This window comes from Alternaria triticimaculans (genome assembly GCF_023758025.1).
Source record: "Alternaria triticimaculans strain BMP 0046 chromosome Unknown scaffold_1, whole genome shotgun sequence".
NCBI classification, from domain to species: domain Eukaryota; kingdom Fungi; phylum Ascomycota; class Dothideomycetes; order Pleosporales; family Pleosporaceae; genus Alternaria; species Alternaria triticimaculans.
Window position 1 is genome coordinate 3,445,829 of NW_026055958.1, and position 17,182 is coordinate 3,463,010.

The 17,182-nt window shown below is 52.3% G+C and overlaps 8 protein-coding genes across 8 annotated transcripts; 3 read left to right on the forward strand and 5 right to left on the reverse strand.

Moving 5' to 3' along the window:
* Positions 1 to 979: 979 nt before the first annotated feature.
* Positions 980 to 2,909, reverse strand: J4E78_001154 (uncharacterized protein; the record flags this gene model as incomplete). The annotated part of the gene is made up of 4 exons (XM_049361815.1): positions 980 to 1,696; positions 1,759 to 1,784; positions 1,836 to 2,581; positions 2,905 to 2,909. 4 exons carry the CDS (start codon positions 2,907 to 2,909, stop codon positions 980 to 982), a joined length of 1,494 nt encoding a protein of 497 aa, XP_049227098.1.
* A 211-nt stretch (positions 2,910 to 3,120) lies between these two features.
* J4E78_001155 (uncharacterized protein) lies at positions 3,121 to 3,688 on the reverse strand (the record flags this gene model as incomplete). Its single annotated transcript, XM_049361816.1, has 2 exons — positions 3,121 to 3,388; positions 3,447 to 3,688. The coding sequence occupies 2 exons, from the start codon at positions 3,686 to 3,688 to the stop codon at positions 3,121 to 3,123; spliced, it is 510 nt and encodes a 169-aa protein (XP_049227099.1).
* Positions 3,689 to 3,954: 266 nt separating this feature from the next.
* Positions 3,955 to 6,992, reverse strand: J4E78_001156 (uncharacterized protein; the record flags this gene model as incomplete). The annotated part of the gene is made up of 3 exons (XM_049361817.1): positions 3,955 to 4,972; positions 5,018 to 5,657; positions 5,708 to 6,992. 3 exons carry the CDS (start codon positions 6,990 to 6,992, stop codon positions 3,955 to 3,957), a joined length of 2,943 nt encoding a protein of 980 aa, XP_049227100.1.
* A 1,257-nt stretch (positions 6,993 to 8,249) lies between these two features.
* J4E78_001157 (uncharacterized protein) lies at positions 8,250 to 10,328 on the reverse strand (the record flags this gene model as incomplete). Its single annotated transcript, XM_049361818.1, has 2 exons — positions 8,250 to 10,129; positions 10,181 to 10,328. The coding sequence occupies 2 exons, from the start codon at positions 10,326 to 10,328 to the stop codon at positions 8,250 to 8,252; spliced, it is 2,028 nt and encodes a 675-aa protein (XP_049227101.1).
* A 666-nt stretch (positions 10,329 to 10,994) lies between these two features.
* J4E78_001158 (uncharacterized protein) lies at positions 10,995 to 12,341 on the forward strand (the record flags this gene model as incomplete). Its single annotated transcript, XM_049361819.1, has 3 exons — positions 10,995 to 11,685; positions 11,746 to 11,780; positions 11,829 to 12,341. The coding sequence occupies 3 exons, from the start codon at positions 10,995 to 10,997 to the stop codon at positions 12,339 to 12,341; spliced, it is 1,239 nt and encodes a 412-aa protein (XP_049227102.1).
* Positions 12,342 to 12,793: 452 nt separating this feature from the next.
* Positions 12,794 to 14,057, forward strand: J4E78_001159 (uncharacterized protein; the record flags this gene model as incomplete). The annotated part of the gene is made up of 2 exons (XM_049361820.1): positions 12,794 to 13,247; positions 13,318 to 14,057. 2 exons carry the CDS (start codon positions 12,794 to 12,796, stop codon positions 14,055 to 14,057), a joined length of 1,194 nt encoding a protein of 397 aa, XP_049227103.1.
* Positions 14,058 to 14,714: 657 nt separating this feature from the next.
* Positions 14,715 to 15,274, forward strand: J4E78_001160 (uncharacterized protein; the record flags this gene model as incomplete). The annotated part of the gene is made up of 2 exons (XM_049361821.1): positions 14,715 to 14,721; positions 14,790 to 15,274. The coding sequence occupies 2 exons, from the start codon at positions 14,715 to 14,717 to the stop codon at positions 15,272 to 15,274; spliced, it is 492 nt and encodes a 163-aa protein (XP_049227104.1).
* A 117-nt stretch (positions 15,275 to 15,391) lies between these two features.
* On the reverse strand, positions 15,392 to 16,249 carry J4E78_001161 (uncharacterized protein; the record flags this gene model as incomplete). The annotated part of the gene is made up of 1 exon (XM_049361822.1): positions 15,392 to 16,249. One exon carries the CDS (start codon positions 16,247 to 16,249, stop codon positions 15,392 to 15,394), a length of 858 nt encoding a protein of 285 aa, XP_049227105.1.
* Between the last annotated feature and the right edge of the window lie 933 nt (positions 16,250 to 17,182).

Consider the following 17,182-nt stretch of genomic DNA (forward strand, 5'->3'; position numbering starts at 1 on the left):
ACCTATCAAGACCCCGTCGGGCTTTTCATAAGCAAATGCTTTCTCGACTCACGCATCCTTATCGTGCGAAGGGCTGACTCGTGCTGCTGAGTCGGTGTCGGTTGTCGCTACGAATAGTGCCGATGGTTCAACAAGTGATCAACCGTATCGCGGAGACGGGTGCTGCCACACTGCAGGCGCCGAGGAGTGGAGAGGGTGTGTGTTTGGAGGTGCGCTAAGTTGTGCCGCGCAAAAGGAAGGGGACAGAATGAGAAGCGGGTGGATACCCGAGCTTGCGATCTAAGGGGGGTTGGGTGATTGGCTGGGTTGGGGAACCGGTCGTTGAGGAGGAGCATGAGTCTGTAGACGACGCATGTAGTCTCCTGGACTTCGCGCTCGAGCCTGAAGTCTTTCAGCGAGGACTTTTGGGTGTGTAAATTGGTAGGTTGGTCGTGTGTGCGAAGTCATACTTTGATACCGCTACCATCCCATTGTACTGCTGACAGCCTATCGCAATGAGCGACTTGACTTCCGAACTATATATGTATGTATCTATCTAAATAGATCTTCTCGAAAAGAAAAGCATCGTCAACACAAGAGCTTGGTGGGTTGGTAAGTTGATGACATTAGTTTGTTAGTGTAAAATAGTCGTCTCTATACTTAACCATGGCACCGAAGAATGACTCTGCAATGAACGCGTGATCCGTGGAAGACCCATGTAGCAGGGGAACGAATGTATGATATTCAGTCATGCTAACGCGAAGCTGAGATGTAAGCATATATCATCAGTTCAGAACGACATCGACCTTCCAAGATTACATTGTCGTTGGCAAGCGTGTTAATTTTGTGTACTGAATATTCAAGAAACACATTGTAGTCCGCAACACTTGCGACCAGAATCTCAGCCAGACACCGCCTTGCTCATATCAAGAGCCTTTCCAATGCCATGTATTTACCAATCAAACGCATCTAAAGTACCTCAAGACCCATTAGCCCCAGCTCATCTGCGCATACCCTGTGGTAGAGGTACAGATTCTCCAAATCCTGATGTACGCGAGCTTGCCCGTGTACGTATGTTGTCGAGCGGCGCCCTAACAACCTGCATACTACCGGTCATGTTTCGCGGGCCAGTCGGAGTTGTAGCAGGTAGTGAGCGGTTTCGCGAACTTGCCAGTAGACTACTGTGCTTTCTCTGCCAAAATATCCTCGCCTCCTTCTCTTTGGCTAGCTCCTGATGTAGCCTCTCCCGCTCTTGATGATGGTTGGCCATTCGTGCTCCTTGTTTCACGTGGCCGATCTCATGGGTCTGGAGGATATTTCTCTGGCCCAGCATCTTCGATCGGAGACGAACGATATCACCCTGCATCCTCAACTTCTCTGCTTCCCATTTCTCCTTCTGTTCCTTCATCGCAATGTACTTGACCTTGTAGTCTTCGGTCTTCCTTTCTTGATCGAATAACATAGCCTTCCAATCCTCGCTTCCTTCCTCTTGCTTGGCATGTTCAGCAGTAGACGCAGCTAGAGCCTCCTGGATCTTGTACTCCTTTTTCCACGCGTTCCGCTGCGTCTGTATATCGCGTCGCTTAGTCTTCTCGCGCATGAGCTTGGCCTTTGTAGCACCGATCTTCGCGTCTCGTTGATCAAGCTGAGCTCTGAGTTCTCGTGTCTCCTGCTCATATTTGGCGTGTATCTCGGTTTCATAGTCGCTGATTTGTTCCTATGATGGAGCGTTAGCGACTGCCATGACCTGAGAACCTCCTGGAGAAGACCACAACTTACAAACAGGCGTGTACGTTTGTTTGAGACTATTTTGAAACGTTAGCTAGGTTTAAGATAGGCGCTGACACTCTACTTACCACTTGGTAGATCGTTGGTCCGATCGTCGCTGACGTCAACGAACTGACGTTTGCCCAGACTAGGCGAGGCCGTGCTCTTGCTTCGCTTTACAAGCTGCAAGCTCGACCCAGCGGACGCAATGGGTTCATTGGGATGTAGCCTCTCATTCGCAGGTGAACTGAAGAATGCGTTTCGTGAAACTTGCTCGTATGAAGTATGTCCCGCCTCTGCCAGAGGTTTCTGGTGTCGGACCAAATTCGTACAAGCGAGTTTGAAGTGGCCCAGTATATCCGGGTTCACAAGATCGAAGACCTGATCCAGTCGTCCAGTTGACAGGAAGATGAAGTTGATAGCGGAATCAACTACTGCACGCTCAAGCTTGCGTTCTGGATTCATTCCGGGCTTCTGACTGCTGTAATCGTGCGAGCCACCGATATAGCTGAAGGGCGGATCATAATATACCTTCGACGAATGTATGTCCTGCACCAATGGAGTGACTTGCTTTCCTGGCCCAGAATAGTAACAGATCCTTTCGCCTGTAGCGCATGCCCATACTGGCGGGCCGCTGGCTTTGCGTGAATAGTGACCAACTAGGAGCATGTGGCGTCGATGTGTGTTGTGCTTCTCGTCCAGATACAGCTTCTCGGAGAATTGGTAGAGTGCCATATCAGATATGGCGGTGAAGTGGGTCGCAAGTCTGCCTGTCGCGTACTTGGTGAAGTCACCGAGTATATACCTTTTCTTCGGCATCATCTTTGCTGATGAGCTGTATTGCATAGCGCGTGCGGATATGGCGGTATCGGGGCGGTACTGATACTCGATTGGTGTGTAATCGCAGGCGCGTTAGAATAGTACACTCAAGTACCCGGCGGTATTGGCCACAGGTCGTGCTCTGTAGCTGGTAGAGTGCAGTATCTCAAGGCGATCAGGCAGTCGAACGAGGAAGGTTGTTGTGGGGGAAATTCGAAGAGCGAAGAGGCTGTAGGTCGCGTTTGACGCGCTAGGCGGGGAGCAAACGCTACCTCCAGCATCAGCGAGGTGAAGGTGAGTAAGCAAGTTCGGGCTGACGAAGCTACGAAGAGAACAAACCACATGTTCAGGATCCCAGCGCGTGCAAGAAGTGGTAGCAGATTCGACACATGGTGAGAGACAAGAGATAAGCGTGGTCAGGATTGATACTGTCATTGATCACAAGTTGGAATTATATACAGGTCGTGATGTACCCGTCTTCGCCCTAGGTCAGGCATCAGCATCTTCAAGTAACAACCCGATACAGCCTCACTCACCCCCAACACGTGTGCTGACTTACGCCTTGTACACAACCTTGCTAACCTTGTACTCCACCACAACACCGGGCTTTCCCTCGCCTGTGACGAAATGGCCGGCAGCGACATACGTCCCGTTCTGCAGGTCCTTGTACTTCTCGTTGCCCGTCTCGAAAGTGAAGTTGACAAAGGAATCGCCGTAGTCCGTAGTCTTAGCATCGGAGGCACCAGATAGCACCTTGCCGACATCAGGCGTGAGCTTCACGGTACCCTTGTAATACATTGCCAGAATGGTTCCATCGTGGTTCCTACACACTCATGAGCTCATGATAATCGTCGAGTAGACAGAGACAGCTATGCACTCACTTGACCTGACTCCTAACATCTAGGCGCATGTTTCCGCCATCGGCGTCGTTGTGAATGTAGTCGTAGCCGGTACCGTGTAACTCTCCATCCAGCTTTGGCTCGAAGCCCGGTTCACTCTTTACTGTACCGGATACCATCGGGACGATGACCAACTGCGCGCCATGCTGGCCTCCAACTTGCATCGGCGCATCGATGTCGACGCGGACAGTGAAAGCGGGTTGGAGAGATGGGAAGCCTGTCATTTTTTTGGTGCTGCAAAATGATTTTGGTAATGGCCTTGTGGAATTGATTGCTTGTATTGGATGCTATCCTTGATATGTACGATGGGTTTGGGGTGAGCTAAGCTATGTAGTTGAATGCGGAAGCTACCCCTCTGACCCCACTTTGAGGGGAGGAGCTTCCTTCTTTCCGCACCGGTGACGGCATCAAATGAGAGGCATCCGCTCTGTGCACATGTAGCATTTGTATTCTGGGGTCACATGTACGGAACGATGCGCCGACCCGAAACTCAAAATCCACTGATCCTCCCCTTCTTTTTCTTCTTCTTGTCTAGCTTTCCTCCAAACTTGCCCCGCTCTACTTGACTTTGTGGCATCATGAAGCCACCAGTCTGGAATGGTACCTGGCTTTGACTTTGGCTCTGACTCGGTACCTGACTGCTACTACCCATACCACCCAGCATTGGCCCTGGAGAGCTTCTCGGATACGCGTTAAGTTGACTCGCAGTCTTAGCCATCATGAGCTCGTTCTCGCGTTGTTGGCGCTTTTCCCTACGTTCCTTCTTTTTGCGTTCCTTCTCGCGTTGTTGCTGGCTCTCCTCATCTAGTTCTTCGGCCCGGAGAGTACGCTCCATACTGACCCAATTGTACACATGCGGATCCTTTCCTAATTCCCAATGCGCGAGACTTTGGGAAACGTTTGGCGGAATGATAACCGGGTCTTTGGAAGTTTGAAGATACTTGCTAAGCCGACTAAGGGGGTCTGACGAAGCTGGCTCCATGGAAGGTATCTCGGGTGGGGACGATCCATACACAGAGGATGGAGGCAAAGACGAAGGTGGTATAGATGAGTATGGCGGTGTCGGTAACGGCTGAGAGGCAGAATATCTTGAGGTGAAGTTGGAGGTAGCCTCCTTTGGTCTTGCAGGCAAGATGGGTAAGGCTACGGCACTGTCCTGACTCTGCCCACGCTGTATGCTAACAGCGGGCACTTGGATCCGATCGTCACGTATACATGTGCTTGAGAACATCAACTCCGTAGCGATTCGCCGAGCCAGAAGTTCTTGGCGTTGCCGAACGCGAATTGGCATATCGGGTGGCATAGGCGCAACCCACGTCTGGAGTATACTATCGTATGCGTCGGAAATGGTGAGGTCGCCATCGTCGGTCAAGCCAAGTACGCGCATAGCTGCGATACGCTGAACATCCACAGTATCTTGACCATTTGGCGAAGAGAACAGCTCTTGGAAGTTGGACGAAGCTTCGTCAATGTCTGCAACATGGAACTGCGCGTGCGTAAATTCCATCCTGCAATTGTTAGTTCAGAATGCAAACAAGACCCAGTTCACTTACAAAGTACCCAATGGTAAAGGTGGCAAGTCTGCACCAGTCGCCAACATTTCGTTCACCTGATCCATGACGGTCACCGCATCGATGGTACCCGAGACCTGCTCCGCCGCGCTCTTTAACTGAGATAGAACCTCGCCCAGAGAAGCATTGTCCCGTGTTTCCGGCACGGCAGCACCGTCCGAGGATCTGCGCAATCCTGGCTGCTGCCTGCCAATCTTGGAGCTTGGTAACCCTCTGTCGACCAATCCATTAGGCACTATGAAATCGTCGTTTTTGTTGCGTGGTTTCGAGTTAAAGATGATGTTTCTAGGACGTCTGATCGTGCTTCGCGTGAAGTCTACAACGGCATAGTCATTCTCGGTGGTATGTCCTGTCGAGGTGCTCCGACTCCAGACAACCAGCTCGCGCGTGCTTAAGTCGGAGAGCGTGACAAACAGTTGGAGGAAGACAACATCCTTCTTTGAGTATTCCCATTGCATGGGCTCGATGTACAAGTTGGTTATGTGCGCGGATCCACCGATGGGTAGGTCTAGCAGGGTCGGATCTGAACTGGTAACGAGGCCGGAAGAATCGGAGGTATTGCTGCGGAAGCTTTGTATTTGGACCAAGTTGTTGACTCGAGAGTGGAGCATAACACATGTTTCTGTCAGGCTGTCAGTGAGATTTTTGTCGCGCGATTGATCTGCAACTTACCATTGTCCGACAGCATCTGTACGCTTATGTGAAGTGTGAAATCCTCCACGCCCCGGTAGTGCCGCCAGGATGTGAGGACCTTAGCTCCAGCTTCACCAGCCCTCGAAAGCAGCTCACTTGGTGCAGTGACCGAAAGGAGGAATAAACGAGTAGAGGTCAAGACGAAAACCCGACTTCTATCACTTGGGTGTTGCTTGACATCCAAGATCCAGTCTGCCGATCGCTCACTGAAAAGCTCTGGGCAGGGAAGGTATGACGTTGTCCTGCCCTTGATGCTGACGATGCTCAAATGGCGCCTGTTGCATACCAGCAACGTCGTTGTATCAGCCACCCAGAGAATCCTCGCCCAACCGTCTTCGCAAGCTGTATCCCCGTCCTCTTTCAGTTGATCGATCTTTCCACGAAGCAGGCATGAAGCCGAGTACGTGCCAAGTCTGGGCCGATGCTCGATGTCCCATACACTCCATGTCTGATTCAGGTCGACGAGTGCAAACTGCAACTGGAAGTCTGGATTGAATGTGACGTCGGCATGAGCAAAGCCATCAGTATCGTTTTGACTTATGCTGAGTATAGGGTGGAGTTCGATCGAGGAGGCGGGCAAGCGGTAGAACGGTGAGACAGCGGAAGCGCGTGGTCGGCGGTGGTAGTCTGGGTGGAAGAGGACAGTACGGGTAGGCAGTCGCACAGCCAGAAAAGGTCTGCTGTCATCCGAATGCGAAAAGTGAACTTGCTGGATCGGTGCCGCTTCCTCATTCCAGAAGCCACTCTCCGTGTCTTTCAAGGTCCGCCCTTCTACCCATGACTTCGGATCTGCTGTCCAACCGTGTCTTTCGTTATCTAGGATTGACAACTGCAGTATGCTGCCAGATTCTCCCGTCGGCAATGCAGCTATTTGCCATGCCTCGTGTCTACCCTTGGGTGTAATCGAACCGAAGGAGAGTAGGTCGCCGACGAGCGGATCGTAGGTCGAAGCCGTGGATGATATGGCAGCAGACACTACAGCTAGATCGGGGAGGACTTCGGCTGCTGCAGAGAGCTGAGGGTGTTCTCCTATGCTGTTACTGATCTCTTTCTGAACGCTGGTTCTACTCGATAGGATTTCCGCAGAGAGAGAAAATGCCGGTGTCGCATGACTGCTCGCAGGAGTCGCGTCCTTCGAAGTTCGTATGCGCTTAAATGGGCGTGCGGAATAAGGCCTGGCAAACGTCCACTCTCTGTTCTCCAAGTCGTAAGTCGCTGCACCGGGATGGCCGTAGTTCAGATCTTTGAGCGATCTATCAGCCATTGGGCTGTCGTAAAGGTTCTCGATCCGTAACGACGCTGGAGTATAAACTCATTCTTTGTACGCAGAAAACGAACGACCGTATGCGAGAGCGAAAATTGTGTCTGTCAAGGTTGAGCATGCGCCGGACGCGATGATGAAAGTAACCTTGGAACCTCGCCAAAAAGTTCCACTAGCGCCAAAAGTCGCGTCGGCACGTGCATGCGCCCCGCTATCGTTCCTGCCGCACTAGCGCGCGTGTTTGTTTACGGAGCAACCATCTCATCCGCCCTCACCACCCATTGTCGCATCGCACCCCACCACATATTCGCATACGCCACGAGAGACGTCTTAGTCGAACCGCAATCATGACGACCTTCGAGCCATCCATGAGCACCACGATGCGCGCCTCCTCGCACGATGCGCCGTCCATGGCCGACCAACTACCCAGCATCAACTTCGGATTCGACGATCTGCGCAGTCGCATGAACCAGTTCACTACACGATTTGATGCTTTCATCGAGAATGGGCGCAGACGAGTACTGGAAGAGCGCAACCAGTTCCGCATGAATGTCGCAGAACTCCATGGTACGATGAGACACGATCCACCTGCATCTCGTCTGATCCATACTAACTATTGCGACAGAGGACCAACGCATGAAGAAACGCGACATCGAGATCCTCGAACTCAAGACAGCCCAGCACAGTCAGACAATCTCCAAGGAGTCCCAAGAAACCTCCGAAATGCAGGAGGCCATCTCCGCCCTCACCCTCCAGCGCGACGAGCGCCTAGCGCACCGCGACAGCCTGCGCGCCCAAATCGCCGAAGTGCAAAAGACCATTTCCGCACGCCGTGAAGCACAACTCAAACATCGCCGATACCTCGATGGGCAAAGCCGTTACAACGAGCCAGAACTCGACTTCTGGGAGAACTATCTGGGCTTGAGGATTGAGGGGCTGGGCAAAGATGATAGGCTAAAGTTCGTGTATACCAACGTTGATGAGAGGGAGTGGGACCGTGAGGCGTGGTTTGAGCTGGATACTAGCGAACGCGACTACAGGGTGCTAGAGATGCGGCCCAAGGTCGAGCGCGAAGAGGTCGAGACGGTGGTGGACAGACTGAATGAAACGCGCGACTTAGCAGGCTTCCTGAAGGGCATGCGAGAGCTGTTCGTCGACGCATGCAAGTAATTGGGGGCAAACAGCAGTCCTGTCGTGATGTCCTTATGTAATTATGCCTTTAGTTTTGATAGATACCCGCAAGCTACTTTTCTTCTCGTCTCATCGACCGCCATTCTTGATCTTGTAGAACTCTGGTGCATACTCTGTCAACCAGTCCATCTCCACTGTACTCATATCCCTAATGTAGATCTTGTCTCTTGTAGACTGAATCTCGGTGTATATGATCCAATCCGCCTTCCGCGTGAAGAACACAGACGTCGGATGAGGCCATAACGTCGTCTTTCCATCAACAGTCGTGAAAGTCCCATCTGCCTTCATCCTCGCAGCATGTGCGAAGAACCCAGTCGTTAGACAGCGGCGGACGCGCTCGGCGAGTGGTGTACCGCCAACCCTCAGCACGCCAGATGCTGCGAGAACATTCTCCTTGACCCCGAAACGATCCAAGTAAGCAGCAAGTTGCTTCCGGACGCTGACTGCCTTAACGAGCGACTTGTGGTTTAGACTGTTTGAATGACACCATGCCGTGTTACCCATTCCAGCTTTCACGAAAGCTTCGTATACATTGTATAGTGTAAGGTGGTCGCCCTCTGCTACTGCGAATTTCCGCCTTGCTGCATCAAGCTGCTTCTTACCACCGTCGTGAGAAACGAAAGCATTGCCTTGCAGAGTCATCATTGCGGCTATTGTGAGCATTTCGCTCAAGCAGCCAAACTCCGGTTCAGCGGCCTTCAACAATGCGCGAGCAAGCATCGGTTCGAGCGGAAGTTCCGCCATACGCGTGCCAAGGGGCTTCGTGAGGCGAGCATGAGCGTCCAACGCGCCGAGAGAGTAGAGTAAATCCAGAGCGCGCGTTACTAGTGCTGATGGCGGCGGCGAGAGGTAATCGAACCGCACCACATTTGTGATTCCCAAGTTGAGAAGCTGCAGGATCACAGGTGCGAGATTCGAGCGGGCGAGCTCTAGGAACGTGGCTTCCTCCAAGCTTTCGTAAACACTTTCAGGATACAGCCTGAAGCATTTGCCCGGCCTCGTGCGTCCAGCACGACCCGCTCTTTGTGTGGCACTAGCTTTCGACACAGGAACGACAGCGAGATTCTCAATGCCTAGACTGGCGTTGTAGGCGCGAAGCTTGACATATCCTGAGTCCACCACAAAGACGATCCCGTCAATAGTCAAAGATGCCTCTGAGATGTTGGTGCTAAAGACGACGCGTCGCGTGTCTTGTGGCGGTTTTGTGAAGATGAGATTTTGGTCTTCTGTTGGCAAGCCAGCGTAGAGGGGCAACGGCATGAGCCTTTGCTTAGATGAAGACAAGTCGGCAATGCGGTCACCCAGCTTGTCGATTGCATCGTCAATCTCCTCGCGTCCTGTTAAAAAGACAAGGATGTCGCCTTCGCTCTCGTGCTCGTGGATCTTCATGACCGTGTCGATTGCTGCTTCCACGTAGTCGTTCGTTGGTTCTTGTAGGTACTGGATCTCCACCGGATATGTGCGCCCTTCGATACCGATGATGTACCCGAATTCTTCTTTGCTCTTGCCGTGGACCTTTTCGCCATCGTCGGGGTTGAAGAAGTCAAGGAAGCGTTCCGCCTCTAGCGTAGCGCTGCTTACAACAACGCGCAAGTCTTCTCGCTTCCTCAGCACCTTTTTCAGTAGGCTCAAGAGTATGTCAGAAGACAAGCTTCTTTCATGTGCTTCGTCGACCATAATGACTGAATAGCGTGAAAGGAGCGGATCGACGAGCATCTCGCGCAGTAACAGGCCATCTGTGACAAACTTCACCTGCGTAGCCGCGGACGTGACATCTTCGAATCTGATACTGTACCCGACTTGTTGACCAAGAGGCGTACCCAGCTCTTCTGCTACCCTTGCGGCTACGCTAGTACATGCTATTCTCCGGGGTTGAGTGATCGCTATTTGCTTGCCGCCAGTGCACCAACCGGCTTCCAGCAGAAATTTTGGTATCTGTGTTGTCTTTCCTAAGGCCAAATGTCAGCTTTGACCTTTAGTGAGAGATTAGAAAATCTTACCGCTTCCTGTTTCACCAACGACAATGGTCACAGGGTATGTCTCTATTGTGTAGAGGAGTTGATCTTTGAGTTGCGCGATCGGTAGCAAAGCGGGCGGTTTGTAGAGACTTGGAATTAGAACAGACTCGATATCTTCATCGGCTGCCATGACCTTATGTTGGAAGTAGAGTTAGATGGAAAAGGTAGAGTTGTGTCGAAGATGTTGAAAGTATCGAGTGCTGTCCGGCCTTCATGCGGGGAGATGAAGCTAACAGTATACGCTAGCCGTGTCGGGACTTTAGTGCCAGACGGCGAGAACCTTGGAAGGAAAGCACGAAGAAGAGCACACCACACCTTGCGTCGCACTCCGAGTCAACTTTATCATGTAGTCCTTATGCAAGACTCGACTAGATGTTCTGGAATCTCATCCTAATACCATGTTTAGCTGGTAAAATGATGATTTATAGCGTGGTGCAAGGGAATACTAGCCCAAGAAGTGTTCTCTCACTGGTGACGTTGGTAAACTCATGCAGTCAGAGACAAGAATGCCCAGGTGAGGTTAAGCTAGGTGTTCCAACTACGCTGCTTCGATATCTGCCTACTGGTGAGTTATTTCCTGGTGATCCACTTTCCTTTCCCCATTCTTTACTTCGCTTTTCGTTACCTACTAGAACACATGTCACTGCCTAAAACTCGAGTTGTATAACTTGCGACAATCATCATTTCTGAAGGCCTGACGAGCTCATTTACAGCAAGACCCATCAATCACGGGTGCATCATCGAGGTATACCAGGCGCATGCACCAAACTCTCCGCAGCTGCTTACGTTTGAGCAGATGGCTTCCAATGACAAAGTTACTTTGCAGAACATCCAAGACTACGCCAATAAGTACTTTCCAGACGAGTTCGCAAAATTGCCTTTGGTCGAAGACTTGGTCTGGGTACCAGCCTCACAAACTCGAACCACGACACAGTGGTACATGAAGATCGCCCTGGTAAAGCTTCGTATCGGCGGATATAAGGATATCCAGTCAACATGGGCCCACAAAGAGCTTGACCAGTCGCCTGGGGGAGTATACATGCTATCTGGAGGACAACGGATCCTATCGGTGATGCTACCACACATCGAGGACCTCTGCCATCCATTCAAGGCCGCATATCGACAAAGTGGATATTCATTTGATATGGTAGGACCCGATTACGGCTTCGAGCTGAAAACTTTGATCGAGTACTACTTTTTGCTGAAGGGCGCGATACCGCCCTTCAAGTATCCGTGGGCTATGGATAATTTTGAATGGGCGGTCAGGTCGGTCGCGAACGGGGCGCCACTGAATAACGTTCCTACCACCAAATTTAGCGCGGATGTAGAGACGCGGATGCGCTCTATTCAGACTATGCTTCCCTCTGCACCGCACGCATCAGCGATGTTACCGGCTAAAATCGGTACCCAAGGCCGAGGTACCTCACTCACGGAGGATCTGATGCGCACGGTCAAGAATCGTGTCCCTGAAGAGATTGAAGGAACTGGTAAGTGATGGTTGATCCCGTTTGATTGCTTCATCAGGGGGCGTGGCTTACGCAGAATAGGTACAACAAAACAAGAAGCACATCATACAGACAGAGTAAGCGCAATAATCCATAGACATTGAGGCGAATAACGTTGACTGTAGAACCAGATGAAGAAGCTCTTCAAAGACCAGAAGGATGCGCGAAGAAAGATTGATGAAGACATGGCCGCCACATCAGCTCAGAAAGAGGCACACATAGCAAGGATCCAAGTGCTTGAAAATGAGCTCTCTGAGGCACAGGCAGCGCGTAAAGCAACCGATGGAGCTATGGCAGCTCTGCATGAGCGACACAAACAGATGCAAAAGCTGCTGGATAACAGTCGAACCGAGAACGAGGAAGTGAGAAACAAGCTGAAGACACTTGCTAACAGCAGCGTTAGAGACGCCCGCGTATGGAAACAGAGGGTGCGAGCAGACCAGAACAGACGGTCAGAGGCGGAGGCCAAGCTCAAGGAAGAATGTGCTCGCAAAGAATCCCGGTGGGAGAAAGCGCAAGCTTTCTACACAAACCAGAAAGAGTTGCTCGAGATACAGGTTGCAGAATGTCCGGAAGAAGAGAAGGAATCAATTATGGAAGCATTCAAGGCAGAGTATGGAGAGCTTTGCCCAGAATGAGGACAGCGCGAGCATCTGAGATTATCTTGAAGCGGCCGCAATGCTGAGATACGGTAGGATTGCTGGGATGCATTGCGGGGTCCAGATGTTTCACTGCGCTGAGCTGAAGATTGCGGTCTTCTTTGGAGTATGTTTGGGTCTTTGGAGCGACTGAGCCTTGATGCGACCGGTATGAGCGTGAAACTCAGACATCAGGGAGGCGAGATGCTGTATCGGGGCAAAAGAATCAAGACGAGTCATCGCCCGGCAGCGAGAAGCAGATAGATAGTTGCAGTTCGGATTCTTCTAGTACGCGAACTGAAAATAGCAGAAACATTGATTTCGATTCCCGTTTTGTATCGATCGAGCAGTCGCGACTGTTGGGTGTATGACGTCTGACGCTAACTCACGCTTATCGATAGCCCCTCTAACATTTTCGACAGGTCGCGACTCACAGCCCAAGACACTCGCAAATGGCATTTCGCAAGCGCAACATCGCGCTATCTCGCGCACCGGCAGGCGAAGACGCGTCAAATGCGCTGTCGTCTCCCTCGATAGCACAACCTGCACCAACACCCCCCGGCGTCCGTCCCTCCCCCATCGATGGCCGCCCCACCACGTCGACCGGCACACCCTCGCTTGATGGCATCCTAGCGGGACATGCTGGCCTGGCACTGGGAAATTCGATGCTCATAGGCGAGAGCGGGACGACAGACTATGCCGGCGCATTACTCCGGTTTTACGCAGCTGAGGGAGTGGTGCAGGGCCATAAGGTGCATGTAGTAGGCATGGGCGAAGTGTGGGGCAGGGAATTGCCAGGCATATCAGAAGACAAGTCGGACAAGAGAAAGGAAGGGAAGGAGCGAGCGGAGAAGATGAAGATCGCATGGAGGTATGAAGGTCTGGGGCAGTTTGAGAGTGCTAGAGGTGCGTTGTGTACATATACTCTCCGAATGCAAGACCATCTATCGAGCAGTTTTGACGAGGTTTTCAATAGGCTCTCCCAATGTGCAGAGGACAGCAGGCCAAGGCGATAGTGCGACAGAAGAACAGATGGTCTTCTGCCATACCTTCGATCTCGCTAAACGTCTCACGCTCCCTGTAGGGACAGCGATCAACTATGTGCCCATACCTTCACCGACAGGCACTTCGTCACCCTTCCCTCCGATACTGCAAAACATACGGCAGCAGCTCGAGTCGACACCACCACACACGATCCATCGCATCGTGATACCGTCTCTCCTCTCGCCGGCATTGTACTCTCCGTCAGCGGCCCACCCGACCTCCGTACTCCAATTCCTCCACGCTCTACGCGCGCTACTCCGACAGTATCAAACGCGCCTGACCGCCATTATCACAATTCCCTTGACCCTATATCCGAGATCCTCAGGCCTTGTTCGCTGGATGGAGATCCTCTCTGACGGTGTCGTTGAGCTGTCTCCATTCCCATACTCGCGTTTGCAAGCGCTCGCACAATCGGCAGGTACGACGAAGGACGAAGAGCGACCGCAGGGTATGCTCGCCGTACACAAGCTACCAGTGTTTCATGAGAAGGGCGGCGGTGGTGGAGCGGGAGACTTGGGCGAGGACATGGCGTTTACGCTGAGTAGGCGGAAGTTTGTGATTGCGAAGTACAGCCTACCGCCGATGGAAGGCGACACCGAGGCGCAGGAGGAAGCTGTGCGAGAAGCGGCTGGTGATGGCAAGATGCCGAAGAAGCAGGATCTGGAGTTCTAGAAGGCTCAAATCGGCGGTAGCGTGTAGATGAAGATACCCTGTACAGCACCGAGATGGGCAGTCAAGCCATACTTCTCGTCGCGCGTGCTAACTTTCTCATTCCGAGTCGCTGTCTTCTCCCATCATGTCTTCCATCTCAATTTGTTCCCAGCCGCCGGTGCCTGCTCCCGACCCAAATCCTCGCGTGTAGTTTCGACCGAACGATGCGTTTCGAGGATTGAATGTGACGCCGGCAAATCTTGCGCGGAAGCCGTCGCCCATACACGAAGATGCGGCTAGAAATGCGAGGAAGAAGAGGAATGGGATGAAGAGCAACAGGCTCAGGAGGACCAGGACGTTCATGGTGAGGTTGTTGTGTTGGTGGTGCGGTGAAAGAGCTGCACGTGGAAACCTTAAGTTCGAGACCCCTATGACATAGTGTCGGCGGTTGGCCACATGGGGACCGAGCCCCTGGCCGCCGTCAACATTTGGGCTACGACTCAACTCTGCCTTTGCATTCTCTCGAGTCTCGAAATTTTACAAAATATGAATCGCATGTTGAAACTACCACTTGGCGCGCTTCTGCTGCTTTCATGCGCCCTCAATGCCTCAGCGCACGGCGGCGCTGAACATGCGCAAGTCGAAGTCCCAGCAGATGCCGACTGGGCGACGCGACACATGGCTGGTATGAACTTCCCCAGATCCCCACAACATGAAACAAATAGCAAGGGCCGTTCACTGACACTGTTGCAGAGGAGCATCACATCGCGGGCTACGACGCAACCACCTTCTTCAACATGCACGACTACGACAGTACTGGTCTATGGACTACCGTCGACATCCGCAAAACCTACGGTCTCGAAGACCCCTCCAGCGCCTCCATCTCCGAAACCAAGAAACAAATGGTCGTCCAGACTATTTTAGACATGTTCGATATCAACAAGGACGGTTCCATCACCTTGGCTGAGTTCCTGCAAAAGGATTCGGAGAACGTCAAGCTCCCGGACTTCGGCATGGGCCCAGGGCACCACGGTGACGACGAGTACGAGTACGAGATCCATCATTGGGAGAAGTACCACAGCGGCGACGATGTGAAGGAGGAGGACCTGAACCACCCAGAGGACATTGCGCATTTCAAGATGCATGAGGAGAAGGAGGCGGCACAAGAGGAGTGGGAGAGGCTCGAGCTCAGAGGCGTCGTGGAAAAGAACATTCCCCAGAAATACAGGCGGAATTGAGAGGCCCAGTAAAGGTCTCTTGATAGGCGAACGGCGCTAGGGTGGATATAATGAGTTCTTGAATACGCGGAGATGATACCTATGCCAATATACGGCTACCGAATTACAGAGCACTTTTCAGAGCCATTTCTCGAACCACGCAAGTACCTGCTTCTCCGAGTCCTCCAGCGCCTTCCTCTCCTGCGGATCGTCTGGGTTGCCTCTGACCGCGAAGCCATGCCTGCCAGGCGTATACGCCTTGTGTTCGATCTCAGGGAACTCTTTTCGCGCCTTCTGTGCCTTCGCATGACATTCCTCCACTTTGCCCTTCGTCTCAAAACTCACAGCGATATCCTCCACGCCCCACGCAAAGCTCGTCGGGACAATAAGACCCTCGACGTCTTCGGGAACAACCAGGTGGCTTGGGTGTAGCGCCACGATCGCATCGACAAGCGGCTTCTTCACCCCATCAATCTCGATCATGTTGCTCTCCAACCCCGTACGAGCAGCATACTTTCCTCCCCAACAGAACCCAACCATACCGATCTTCCTCTCGCTCGGCGTCGCTCGCCTCAACTCCCTCATAAAGTCAAGACAAATCTTGTCCGACTCCGCCTTCCCATGCCTCCGCTGCCACATCAGGAACGTCGGCAAACTGGCCAAGATACCCGTATACTTCGCAAATGTACTCTGTGCCGTCGCATCGACAGGGAGCAGCGCATCGGCGACTTTGAGCCCGACTGGGTCGCCCTTGAAGAAGTCAGGGAGTAGGACTAGATACTCTCCCGAGGCGGCGTAGGCATCGGCGATAATCTTGTTGTTGGGGAGACCGAGGCCGAAGATATCGGAGTATATGCAGATTGTTGCGCGTGGTGAGGTTCGGTTTCCGACTACGTAGACAGAGAGGCCGTGGAGTGTTTCGATGATGCCTTTGGGTGTTCCAGCGTGGATTGAGCCTTTGATGCACTCTGTCGAGCAAGAGGTTCCTGTTGCCATGATGATTGCACTGGTACGGAGTCTATGCTGGACTCGTGATATTGATCGGTTACGATTTGATACAAAAGATGTTTGTCAAAGAAGTTTTCCACAGTTATGAGCTGCTGTCGCTGATCACAGCGCAATCTCCTACCTTTATACACCCTCTGTCTACGGTACACCTTCATCTAAACGGTCTCACCGTCAGAACAAGCATCGTACCAAGCGCTGATAGCGCGACTATTACCCTTTACGTCTGCATGACTCTGTAGCCACCAACTGAATCATATCACATTCTCGCCAATCGTAGATCTCATGAATGGTGGAATAAGTGAGCAGGCTGTTACGCCCGGCCGATAAGGGTCATCACACGCTAAGCCTCTTGCGGCTTTTTGAGCGAGAGCGTCAGCATCGAGACCGCGCGCGGGGAGGTTGGTGCGTCCTACACACGGCGTGTGTTGAAGAGGACTTTGACACTTCCGGCTGTGTCTCTTGCACGTTGTCCGTGGATCCAGTCTGCGGCCCCTTCTCATGCGCCTCTTCTCGTACCTCCCGCTTCTAGCGCTTCCAAGGTACCTACCTAGGTAGGTAATGTTGTATTGTCACCTACCTGCGATGTTCGATCTTGCATCGGAAGAAGCTTCTTGACCACAGGATATCTGCGATACAGGAAAGACATGATCGGGAGGAGTTCAGAATTCGTCGCGAAATCTAACGTCATGCCCCCGGACTCTCGCCTTGATGCCTCTAGGGCTGGCGGTACCGGCACACAACCACCCCATCGGTCTGTCGAGACACGGTTGCTACATTAAGCGTGAGATGTATAAGATGTGCGCTTTCGACCTATTGCATAAGCGTAAGACTGACTGGAGTGGGCATCCGCTGGATTTCTGGATCGGTACCGCAGAGCCTTGGAAACGTTCACGGGTCTGCAGGGTCCACATCACGTGCTTA